Consider the following 13,110-nt stretch of genomic DNA (forward strand, 5'->3'; position numbering starts at 1 on the left):
GTTCTCTTTCGCATTAAAAACAAAAAAAAAACCCTGCAGAATTCTTTGGCGGGGGGGGGGGGGGGGGGGGGGAAAAAAAAAAAAAAAAGCTAAATCGAATTTGGAAACATGCCAACGCACCAAGTTTCTAAATATTTCTTCCACAACAAAAGGTTTACACTCCCTTCCCTCTGAGAAAGGGCTAATTATTACTACTGTTAATATTCATGCCTCTTGTCTCCTTTTGTTCTCAGGGACACGGGCACAACTCTGTTCCCACGGTCAGGATGGGGAAATGGCGTCTCTAAGTGGCGATGCGATGTGCTAGTCATTGGTGGCTCTACGACAACACACAGTGAGTTGGGACCGCTCTGAAACACACATCTGCCATCCGCAGCACACAGCTCCAGCCCTGTCCCCAGCTGCCACTCAGGCTTGATCTGAAAATCCCCACGGTTATTCTGTTTTCAGCTCACCTCTGTTTACACCTGGCCTTGGCAATCTAACCTTGGTGTCATATGGGAATTTCGCATGCCATGCCCTCCACAACTTGATTCTGGAAGCTGAGCAAGTCCTATATATAGGTAAGCCAAAGAAGGAAAAAGAAAAGTTTTTGAGACTCCACTTACATTCTTTGGACATTCCCACTTCAAAGCACTTCTGGAGTCGGCAGTACTGGCATCGATTCCTGGTGACTTTATTAATAACACAGTTCTTATCTCGGTGACAAGTGTAAATCATGTTCTTCTGAATACTTCTGCGGAAAAACCCCTGCAAGCGAGGGAGAAGATGAGTAAGAAAAAGAACTGGTAAGTTTCGTGAGAGATCAAAGTCAGCCTTATCAATGCATTGATTGCTTGGTCTGAGTAACGAAGGGAGGGCAGCAGAAAAGTTAACTTATTTAAGCCTTCAAATCCTTGTGACATATTAATAGCTCTCCCTTTGTTTCAAATCAGAAAGCCCCTTTTTAATCAAAACTAGACATGACGGTTAGCGTCTTGCTAAAGGGAAATTAGTACCAACTTGAGTCACTTGAAAAACAAAACGCAAGACCTGGGTTCCCTCCAAACAGGCTTAATTCATAAGCGGCCCCCTTGCTGGCCAGAATGATTTCAGGTGAGCCTACCATCAAGAAACACAATATACGAGGCATCACATTTGCAAAAGAAATAAGATTCACGGAAGAATTTGGTCTTTTCAAAAAAAAAAGTCTCTTCCAATTTTTTTCCCCACATATTTAGCTCATTACAATATTTCAAATATGATGTAATTTACACAGTGTTTAGACAAATATGTGTTTAGACTGGAAACAAGGCGTAAAAATGACCGCCCATTTAATGGCACAGGAGAGCTGTGCTGTCCAACATGGTAGCCACTAATCACAGGGAGCTATTTAAATCAAAACTAATAAAAATGAAATAAAATTGAAAATTCGATTCCTCAGTTGCAGGAGCCACATTTCAAACACTCAATAGCTACAGATAGCTAGTGGACAGCACTTATATGGAAGATTTTCATCCTGGCAGAAAGTTCTCTCGGGCAGCACTGTCCTCCAACATGGCCGTTTTGACAAACTTACCTAAGAGTCATCTAACACTCTTGGGAAATGTAACTTTGTTTGACTTACTATTTATTATCGATTGGTCACAGACTCTGTAACGACTGTAGAAGACAGATAAATTGCAAATATATTTGTTAAGGATAGGTGTAAAGATTTCTGTCTGGCTGAAATAGAACCAGAGAGTACTGTTTTATCGCCTTGGAGGACATTAACCAGTATTGTACCTAACTTTGAAGTCTTACTCCGGCATTCTCTTTTCTTTTCACTCTATCTATCAATCAACCTGCCTACCTAGACATTTTGCTCAAATCCCCCTTTGAACCAGTTTTGTTATCCTACCATTTCTCTCATGACTGGGTTCGACAAATCTTCAAATACGTGCTTACTGAATATTTGACAGAGTTATTACTTTTCAACTTTCTGAAAATTCTATTTTGGCAAAAGAAGCAATTTATCCTGACTTCTGTGAAATACTGATGAAATAAAGCAGACGGTAGGCTCATGAGCCCATGGTGACTGCCTTTTCCTCTTTGTCCTCACCATTTTTACCGCACAGTTTTGTAGACGATGGATAGTCGAGGGATGCTTGTTACGCAGACGAATGAACGGTGAGTGAAGGGCACACACCTGCTGTCTTTTCTCTCTCCTGATCGCCCAACAAAAACCTCTATGTTGCTAAGAGTATTGAGAGCAGGGAGGTTTGCCTTCACAACTGTGATGTGACTTTTACCCACATCGGAAACAATTCTCTTGGATCTAAGAGACACGTCACCAAATGTGCTGAATGGCACAGAAGACTCACTGAGTTCAACTTTCCCTGTAATACGTTCACACTCCAGGAACCAGAACTAAAAACATTTAAAGCTGAAGCACACTAACAACGAAAGCTCGTGTAACACATGTTGTTTAGGATATTTACGTGGGTACCCTAGGATTTTAATGTCTAAATAAACATACTTTTACCGCCATGGTTCAACTGTAAACGCCTGGAAATCTTGCTTAAGGTTGCAACTCCAGTCACATCCCAGACACACACATCTTCCAAGAAAACGCAGTTTATTTTTGTACCTCTGGAGCTACAAATATGCCCCAAATCTAAAATAACAGGTTACAAACACTCTGAACCTTTAATAGCATCTGTGCAGAGCGGTCACCTCAAACACATCTTTTTATGCAAAAAATATACCTACAGGACACTTTTGGCTGCCAGATGTACAAACTCAATTTACAGAAACTTCCTTGCTCTCCTGCCAAGAAACACTGACCCGATGGAAGATCTGGTCTTTCCTGCATGTGTGAAGCAAGTGGCCAAAGGTGACCTCCTCCATTTATTACAAACTAAGTATTTAGTTCAGCAGATGCTTAGTGAGTGACCAAGAGGGGGACCAAAACAATCTCGTGATGCTCAAATGAAAGAAGAAGAGAGAACTGAAGAACTTTATGTTGCCGCTACTTGCCCAGCCATTGTGGTTCAGGAACAGTGATGGCAGAAACTAAACAGGACTTGGTTTTCCAAATCAGATTTTTGGCTAGATATCAGGAGAAGGTCTAAGTTCTCAGTAAATCATTTCCACCACGGTGGAATACTTGCTGACTAAAATAGATGCTGGGAGGTATTTTGATACATGGACTGGGTAAACAGAAAACCCCCCTGAGGCCGGAGTGATATCTGCCTTCTACAAATTCTCCTCCCGGTAGTTGTGGGGAATTATTATTTAAACCTCGTTTCGTTGACTGCTTTGAGGACCTAGCGTGTGCATGTGTGTGACACTGTGCCCCGTGCCACCTAAATTTTAGCTGCTTAATGTTTTTTCTTAGGCTGACTCTAAATTCTAACATTACTTAAAACGGAGACCTTTAGTCTCTGGCTTCCTTTGAAAGCCAGCGCTGGCTTGTCAATATTAAAAGGCAAATAAAACACAAAAGTCAAACGAAACAATAATCAGATGTTATTTCGCTCTCCCTGGATACGAGATCTGCTAGGGGCTTAAAGCTCCAGGCCTTATCACTTCCTGAGACAGATCAGCACTGACTTGAGACTATCACTGAGGAATTCAGAGAAAATGTTTCTCATTCGGTGATTCAGCGAGAGTTAAAGCCACAAATCTGTGCCAACCTAAAATCGGAAGCCTCATACTTGGAGAAACAAAACTGCAACCCAAATCTTGTCACATGTAAAAATGGGTTTAGAGGTACTGAATTCAAAGCGTGATAGTCCTTGAAGCCAGTAGATGGGCAGAAACATACTAGAGGAGAAAACACTGAAAAGTTGAGCATATAAAAGGAAGGATTTCAGGGGCACCTGGGTGGTTCAGTCAGTTAAGCGTCCCATGCCTGTTTTCAGTTCAGCTCATGATTTCAAGGTCTCTGGGGATCGAGCCCCAGAGCCCCACGTCGGGCTCTGGGCTGCCAGTGTGGAGACTGCTTGGGATTCTCTCGCTCTCCCTCTCTCTCTGCCCCTCCCACCCCTACCCACCCTGCGTGCAAGCTCTCTCTCAAAATAAATAGATAAATTTAGAAGGGGAAAAAAAAAAAAAAGGAAAGGAAGGAAGGATTTGGTTCCATTTGGAGGAGCAGCCCGGGGTTGGGGCAGGTAGGAATAGGTAGGAGGCAGTAGAGGAAGGGCACGGGAGAGGAGGTCTAGGTGCTGGACTGCAGCCTCCTCATTATCACTGTGTGGCCTTGACCCAGTCACAGCCCTAGGAGGCGAAGCTCTCTCATCTTCTAAGTGAGGGGCTGGGCAGCTTATTTCCCAGATTTTCCTTTCAGGGTGTACATTTCTGGGATCCCAAGTGTGCCATCGCACCAGAGAGTGACAAATTGGGATGCCTTGAAAGTGAAGATGAAGGAATTTCTGCAAGCAAAGAAAATGGCCAAGGAAAAGGAAGACTAAGGAAGAAGAGGCCGTCCACCTGCGTGGGCAAAAACCGTAATCTAGCGGGGACTAGTCTAGAGTTACTGGCATCACAATTTTCTCACTTTCCCGAAACATCCTTTTCCCAGTAAACCCCCAAAAATGCTGTCAAGTCTTCAAGAGCTAGGTCACCTCATCCAGGAAGCCTTCCCTGAGTGATCCAAGCACACAGGAATGCTTCCTCTTCCAGGTAACCTTGGTATCTTGCTTACCCTTCTATGTTATTCCTGTTCAATTATAGTATTTAAAATAACAGACAATAGTACAGTTGACTTCAGAGGATACATGGGTGCCACGGGGGAATGCCAGCCTACGGCCAGCAGTCACAGCCTCAGGGAGCCAATGGGCATACTAGATTTCTACAACTGGGTGTCCCAGTACCACCAGCAAGTGTGACATCTTCCTTGCTGAGATCTAGGGTGTCCTGACAGAGGAAGGGCAGGAGCATGGGGGCCAGCTTCCTGGAACTAGAGTGGGCAGGTTGGTAGGCCCCAACGTGGCCTCAAGTCAGTACTTAATGTCTCTTCCCCAGAACTAAGACAGGGGACTTGGGTGGGGTGAGGGAAAGACTCAAGGCAATGGCTATTCTACAAATGGTAGTAAAGTATTTCAGTATTTCGATACCGAATAAAACCGTATCGGTGCCTTATTAGCCAAATGTCCCCAGGACTAGGACAGGACCTGGCACATGATTGATAGCTTAATAAACGGTTGTTAAATGAACGAACGAATGAATGACGTCCTCAGCTATAAGCAAAAATAGAGTGAGAGTCGTGGATATATTATACCTTCCTTCCATAAAATATTCTTCAATATTAGTATATTCCTTGAGGATGATATTGTCTGTAGTTGAACAGCCAGATCGCTCAGAAGTTAGTGGAAGATCCGCCAATTGGAGATGTAATCAGGTGAGGCCATCAAGGCTTCCCTTGGTTAACCATGATTCGTGTTGGTTAGTTATGATTTCTGTTGTTAATTCTAACTTCTGCTGGTTAACCTTGATCTCTCTTAATTATGACTTCTGTTGGTTAATCATGACTTCTACTGTTTGTAACACAACACCACAGCTATTTTTTTTTTTTTTTTTTGAGACAGAGAATGTGCGTGCACCCACACGAGTGGCAAAGGGGCAGAGGGAGAGAGCATCTTAAGCAGGCTGCACGCTCAGCACAGAGCCCGATGCGGGGCTCCATCTCATAACCGTGGATCATGGCCTGAGCAGAAATCAAGAGTCCAATGCCCACGTGACTGAGCCACCCACGCACCCCTAACACTCTAGCTACTTCAGTCAAGAAGACAGATCTGCCTCACGAACTGAGTCAAGTGTTTTCTAACCATAGTGTTTTCAACCTTTCTTATCTCACGCTCATCTATTCTTGCTCTCAAGGAACTGGGACCCAACCAAAAGAAAAAAAAAAAAAAACACTCCTATGGTAGAGAAGGCCACAGTTGCATTAGAGTGTCTTAGGAATAATCACAGAATGCCCACTCAGATTACTTCTGTCTCCCCTTGGGGATATGAGGCACCGGTGTTCTACCTAATCCTCTGTTACCTACAGTACACAGTCCTAAATCAAAAGGGAAACCATCTCTTTTAAGGCTGAACATTCTCCCACACCCAAATACTAAAATTCCTAATTACCTTGATAAACTGGCCGTAGGTCCCAAATCTATAAAGGCCATGGATAAAAGTGGCTCATTTTACTCCCTTCTTCATGTTTTGATAGGAGATTCAGTTGGACCATCTTCTCTCCTCTAATACTCTCAAATCATTGCTCTAATTCTTGTGATTTTTTTTTCCTTTCGTGGACCATGTTTCAACTTCTGGCTTTCAAAACCTTTTTTTTTTTTTTTTTTTTTTAACATTTATTTTTGAGAGAGAGACAGAGCACAAGAGGGGGAGGGGCAGAGAGAGGGAGACACAGAATCCAAAGTAGGCTCCAGGCTCTGAGCTGTCAGCACAGAACCCGACGCGGGGCTCGAACCCACAAACCGTGAGATCCCTCAACCATCTCCCAGAAAGAGTGATTTTTCTTGGTTTAGATGCTAGCCTAGTGATTACGAATTGGGCTCCAGGGACGTTTGGGTGGCTCAGCTGGTTGAGCATCTGACTCTTGAGTTTGGCTCCAGTCATGATCCCATGTTTATGGGATTGAGTCCCATGTCAGACTCCCTCCATGCTGAGCTTGGAGTCCACTTGAGATTCTCTCGCTTCCTCTGCCCTTGCTCCTGCTCGCACACACATTCTAAAACTTAAAAAAAATTTTGCTTTAAATTAAAAAAAATTAATTGGGCTTTAGCTTGAGTACCTGTGGATTTTAACTCTGACTCTGCTGCTTACCATCCTTGTGACATTAAGTGAGTTGTGCTAAGGCCTGTTTCCTCATTTGTAAGGTGGGGATAATGAAAACACCTATGCTTCATGGCATTACGGAGTATACCCAATTAGGGAACACATACAAAGTGTTAACCCAATGCCCAGCACATAGCAAGTGCCCAGTGAATGGTAGCTTTTGTTAGTGATGAGACCTCTTCTTCCCAAAGCTCTCTTCTGGACAGTTTCCAATATACATTTGGTATTGAAAATAAAGATTCCCAAATAGGACAGAACACGGTTCTGAACCTCTGAACAACACAGGCTATTGTGGGTGGATATCCTCATGCTTCCAAAGGCCACCTCTATATATACTCATTCCTCTGCGGATTCATTCATCCAATGCCAGTTAACTGGAGTGGATGTGGTAGGCTCTCCTGGAGCATACAAGGATATGGAAGGCAGGGCTGATGCCCTTTCTCGACTTATCAAGAACATGAAATCAAGTGAACACTCCAAGGCACACGCCACCACACAGCGTGATAAGAATGTCTAACAGAAGCAGAAAGTGAAAAAGTGCCCGGGACAGTGCCTGGCAGAGAGCAGGCACACTTAACATATTTACTGAGGTGAAGCCATAGGAATGCAAAGGAGTTAGAAGGGAGTCAGCCCCTGATTCTCGCTCTAATGGAGGGGTAGGATTCAAACGGTGAGCTTTCCCCCAAGGAACATTCTGGGTCAGCTAGAGCGATCACAGGTGAGGAAATACAGGGAAGGGCCAGTGGGCCAGGCTGGCAGAGACGTAAATGATGGGTGTGTGTGTGTGTGTGTGTGTGTGTGTGTGTGTGTGTATAAGGCACAGCTGAAAGAGGTTGGTTTGGACTGGGCAGGATCTTGACAGCCATGCCAGGCATTTACCGAGGAGGCAAATGTGCAGGAGGAGGCTAGGGTCAGAACCCTATTCTGCCAAGATTGTTCAGGAAGCTGCGACTCAATGAATTAATTTAATTTAACCGAGCTATTTTAATCATACTAATCTAACTATACTATTAATTTAACCATACTAAAGTAGATAGTGAGTTCTGGGCATGAATACAAGTACGTAAAACCCTAAACCTGCCCTCAGGTCCGGTCAAGGATGTAGCCCAAAGAATCCTTGACTTCTGAACAACAGGGCAACCTGGCCCACATTTAACATAAAGCTACTTGTGAGAATTCATACCGCGGTGTTGTGAAGGGAAGTAGCTTTTTAGCCTCAGAGCCATTTACATCAGGTTTAACGTGCGCGGAACGCGTCGTGATTGAAGCAAGGTGCAGAGTAAAAACTTGTTTATTTAAAAAAAACTGGGCAACTTGGCACTACATTAGTCCTAAGAAGCAGTGGATCGGGAGAAATCCACCCCAAAAGCAATATGGGAAGCGCATCTGTTTGCACTGGGCTTTCGCAGAGTTAATTTCTATCCCATGCAAAGTTCAACAGGGTAATTTCTCCTTCCAGAGAGGAAGAAGAGAGAGACCGGGAGGAGTGTTACTCAGTCCTCTCCGGTTGGTCACTGAAGGGAAAATATTTCAACCCCATTTCAATCAAAAAGCAACCAGCTGGCTGCCCCAGGCTGTCATCCTTCCCGGCCAGCAAGGCAGGGACCCGAGGAGATGTAGCCTGGGGCCAGCACAGAGCTGAGACTCCCATTTCCAGCCAGAAGCAGAGATTCTGGCCGTGGGAGGTGAGTATGGAATAATCCCATCACAGCTACTTTGGGAAACACGGTTTTCAGACCAGGAAACACGTTGCCTTAAACAAACAAAAAACACCCTCCGGAGCGAGTGGAAGTCCATGCGTGACAACGTCTGAAGAGTTATTAATAGCAAGATTTGTGGGGGAGAAAGAGAAAAGTGAAGACCTTTTCACCCCACTGAAAGACAATGGGTGAGAGGGAGGGAGAAAGTAGAAAAACAGCCTACTATTTTGATGACAAACAGAGTTTCCTCCTGAGCAGGGAAGGGTGGGCATGAACGTAACTCAGAGAACACAGTGAGTTAGGGAGGGGGCCGCACTCGGCACCGCAAAGAGGAAAACAACGTTAAGATTCAGACTCCAAACAAGAAAGCTGAGTTGTCCCAAGGGGTAGAGGCTTAGAGTTATTTTTTGTTTGTTTGTTTTTAAAAAAAAAAAAAAAAAATTTCCAACAGGATAAGGTTCTACTGTTGGGAATTCAGTAAAGATGAATGAATGACAATAGTGAAGGCTGAGTGCTCTGATGTTTACCAGCCATGGCTTCTAGAAGGCCCATCATTCGAGTGCCTCGTGCCAGCTCCCTGGCACAGTGTCTCCTGTCCTTGTGCTCAGAATGTGACCATATAGCTTAGGCCTATCTCCTTTCAAGTCCCTGGGACCAGAAGCTTCCTTGGCACATTTACTCTTCCCTGGGTTAGCAAGGCAAGCCTTTATTTTGGGACAGGTCTAGAAAGATGGTGTTAAAGAGGCAAGGACTACAGATTTAGCGAAAACAACATCTCTGTGGGAACCAGTCATCCCGGAAGAGTGTGATGATGGCATTTTCCTGGACTGTCAGGTGCGCCCCTGAGAGCTCAACCCCTGTGAGACCCACAGGCCAATGCTCTCAATCCTTTTAATCCCCAATTAATTAAAACTCCCTGGGAAGGAATACCAATGAATAGGCAGCCCGTGTTCTTAACTAAGAACCTGAACTCACGACATCGCAATCAAGGTCTACATTTCCCAAGTTTTCAATGTCCCAGGAAGGGCACCGAGCCAATGCATTCAGTTCACAGTGTCCTTTATTTTAGAGGAACGTGATCCAGGGAAGAAATGCTACCAGGTAATATAAACTGGAAACCAACAGTAAGGAGAGATTAATCAGATGGATAAAACGTCTTTTAATTTAGGTGAAAACGTGTGTTTTCAGATCTCTAAAACATGACCTTGGATAAAATAACTTTTTTAAGTGACCAGCTATCCCACGGGTCTGATTATTCTAACGCCATTCTAATCCACCAGGTTTTGGCACCAATGATCTCAAAACAAAATTTGGGGGGAGAGAACTTCATAAGGCAGGTACGCACTACTAGTTAAACTGGCCGTTTTCAAAAAGTGGAGGGATCTGATGTGGGCAGGGCCAGCTTCGCAGGCACGTGACCTGGGCGCACACAGAGCCTGGTACTTGGAAGGGCCTCGCGCTCCGTTTGCTGCTCTGCTGTCACGGTCTTGAAATTCTCAATAACTTTTGAATGAGAGGCCAGCATGTTCATTTTGTGTTGGGTCCTGCAAATGATGTAGCCGCTCCTGGCTCTTGAATCCCCTCTGTAGCAAAGGCTCCCTGTGTTTTTCCTTCATGAGGACGTGGAAGCCTTGGGTAATCTCTCTTCTCCTGTGGCTGACCTTAAGGCTAGTTTCAAGACTGTGGATGAGACTGAATTCTACAAGTCTACCACAGTCACGCTTCTCCCAGGATCTCCTTGGGTACTTTCATCAAGACTGTATCCTGGGGACCACTTCCGCTCTTCTCAAGAATTTGAGTTGAGATACGGTAGGGAGAAAAACCCTCAGACAGGAAAAAAAAAAACGTCTGCAATGGATGATTTCACCGAGCTCCACATAGCTTTCTTTAAATCTGGTCCTGAGAATTCACTTTAAACCAACTAAAGACATCTGTTTTCTAGATTACTCGGGTCAGTTATTTTGTGCCCTTCCATGGTGAAACCCATAGTTACCGATTTATTATCAGGATTACTCTAAATATAACTGGGCAAGAAGCCAACACGTTTTAAGTTTTCTAATTCTCAAATATTTAACTGAGAAAATGCCCCAAAATAGCTCCTCAGCTACAGCCCAGGAGTTAGCAGACCCCAGGTGCTTTGCACATTAATTACTAAATCTTATCTGGACCCAAATTCAAGATCCTCATCCGTACTGAAAGGCAGGGGTGAGGGTGGGGGGAAGGAAGCAGAAGGAGACAGAGCCAAAGCATGCTCAAATACGCTTAAACTCTTCGTAGAGGAGCATAAATTTTTAAATGTCTTTTAAAAGTGTGGCATGCAACATTTTACCATCAACAAAGCCGGGTCTTAGCTCTGTCCTAACACGTGGGTTGACGACACCGGACATCACCATGGCAACTCTATCACATAATTCAAAAGCCTTTCACAGAAACCAATAATCACGAACCACTTATATTATTTCATGATGCTAAGGAGGACCTAAAATAGAAAAGAAAAAAATACGCGTCCACAATTTGTTGGCACTTCTGCCAAGTAAATTTAATTTCCAGGGTCATTCTGGGATCTTCTCACTGGAATCTTTCTTGCTTATTTTATAGGTGGTGACGTCCCGAATCCAAAGTGAAAAGGACAGAATCGCAGAGGATGTGGGAGCAGAGGGAAGCTGGTCAGGCATTTACATTGACGGCTTCAAGAGCCTGACAACTGTAAAATAGTGGGCATTTATCGGATGTAACCCTTCTGCTTCTCCTCACCACAGACCCTGCTCAGACAGTGCAAAAAGCTTACTAACAGTTTATTGAGAAAATACTGCTTAAGTTCCAGCTCTCAAAACGGATTCTGCCCTTGTATGGAAAAGTCGTGGCGACTCGAGGATAAGACCTGATATGGCGTATCGTCCCAAACCTGCCGTGTCTAAACAATGGTTTCGATCATCAGCGAAATGGTTTAGAGCCTGCTGGTCCCTCAAAGTCCCATGGGTCCGTTGTGCATTCGTACTTAGCCAGGCTCTCTAGACTACAGTGTTCTCCTTTGCCTCCAGGCCTTTACACATGCTGTTCCTTATGCCTGAAAAGTCCTTTCCCTGCCTTGCCCTTGAGTTTAGGCCTGCTCCTGCTCCAAGACAGGGCCAGGTACCTGTGAATCCCATACCACCGTATCAGTAGGCTCTGTTGTAACGTTCACTGTTAAAACACTGTAACCATCCATCTTTGTGTCTCTTTCTTCCCTCAAAGCAGGAGAACCGTGAGGGTAGCATCTTAATCACCTTTGTGATGGAGCGCGTCTGACTTTGACAATTAAAAAGTAACATGTTGCAAGTTATTTCGCTTTTTAGAGATCACACGGCAGTTCAGTTCCATGTAGAAGGGGACAAAAAAGATCAGTGGAGAAAGCTACCTTCAGTAAATACAACCACCACCAAAACAGATTCAAGGAACGGGCAAAAGGAAGCTGTACTTGCAATACTGAAACTCCAACGTCATAATTCAGACAGCAATACTAACTTCATGATTTATGCCAACCTCCTTTCTTTCTTACGCCAAATTAGCAAGAAACAGGCTCAAATTTCACCCACAGCTCCTCTTTCTTGATCTTTAAAATTAAAGTTGCTATATAATGTCAGCACAGCGCCCGGATTTGAAATGAAGTAGGTCCCCAATGTAAAAGGTAAAGTTCTTTTAAACAACATGAACTTGCCTGCAATTAAGCACATTACAGCTTCTACCTCAGCATTCTGCTATATAAAAATACACTCCTGGAGCTTCTGCTGTTTTGAGGACCTTAACTTCTGTACCTATTTTATACGAGAAAATTTGGAAGAACACACACAATCAATTTTTAAGTGTTCCTTGTCTGCTTTTCCCTTTCACACCTGACTTTGGTTGATAAAGAGAGGAGCAGTCTTTTGATTACACTGGAGAGAAGGGGGGAAATAGGCCCAGTAATAAAAGAGGTACCTGCCAATTAGTCAGATTGTTCTCCAGTTTTCAATTAAAGGCAGCCTAATGGATGTAGGGGGACCGGTTTTATTTTCCCTAACAGAGCCCTTATTTTTAAACTCTTCGCTTCATTTTCCAAAATTGCTGGCTTTAGACAGAAGAAACATACATCTTGAACAAAAAGCTCTGTGTTCTTCTTCTATTTCCTGTATCAAAATTGTATTTCTCTCCTCAGGGGCTACTTCCCATTTGTCTTCAGGATGGGTTTGCTAACGGACAGGAGTCCCTGACATTACGCTACACCCTATTCTAGAAGACGGGCCATCAGATCTGCTCCCCCCAGGCCTGGAAGGCTCATGTGGGAGTTCTGGGGGTGCCTCACCCTATTTCTCTTCTCTGCAGATGATCATTCCCTGGAATTTCATTTACCCTCCTCATTTTCTTCAAAAGGACGTGAAAGATACGTCCTTGGGAGGGTGTGCTTATTCAGAACCCATCTAAAGAACTTGCCTCTCTTAAGTAAGCATCGGCCTGTCTGTGGAATTTGGGAATGGTTTTCCTTAGATCAAACAGGACTAAGAATTTCCTTGGACATGGTTGGCCTTCTTCCTTGGAACACACGTGTTTTCAAGATTGATATTTTTATCCAGAGTTTTCTCAAATG

General features: G+C 44.0%; 1 protein-coding gene across 11 annotated transcripts in view; it reads right to left on the bottom strand.

Moving 5' to 3' along the window:
* Positions 1 to 13,110, bottom strand: part of RARB (retinoic acid receptor beta) — a 771,689-nt gene that overhangs the window by 102,719 nt on the left and 655,860 nt on the right. For all 11 annotated transcript variants that reach the window (XR_005792006.1, XM_040480046.1, XM_040480044.1 and 8 more), the window contains one exon: positions 609 to 750. Coding sequence is in view for 10 of the 11 variants with exons in the window: in XM_040480046.1 (XP_040335980.1) it covers positions 609 to 750 (142 nt within the window). In the remaining variant the exon portion in view is untranslated. The remainder of the gene's footprint in view (positions 1 to 608; positions 751 to 13,110) is intronic.

This window comes from Herpailurus yagouaroundi, unplaced genomic scaffold, assembly GCF_014898765.1.
Source record: "Herpailurus yagouaroundi ecotype Mexico unplaced genomic scaffold, PumYag 159, whole genome shotgun sequence".
NCBI lineage: Eukaryota > Metazoa > Chordata > Mammalia > Carnivora > Felidae > Herpailurus > Herpailurus yagouaroundi.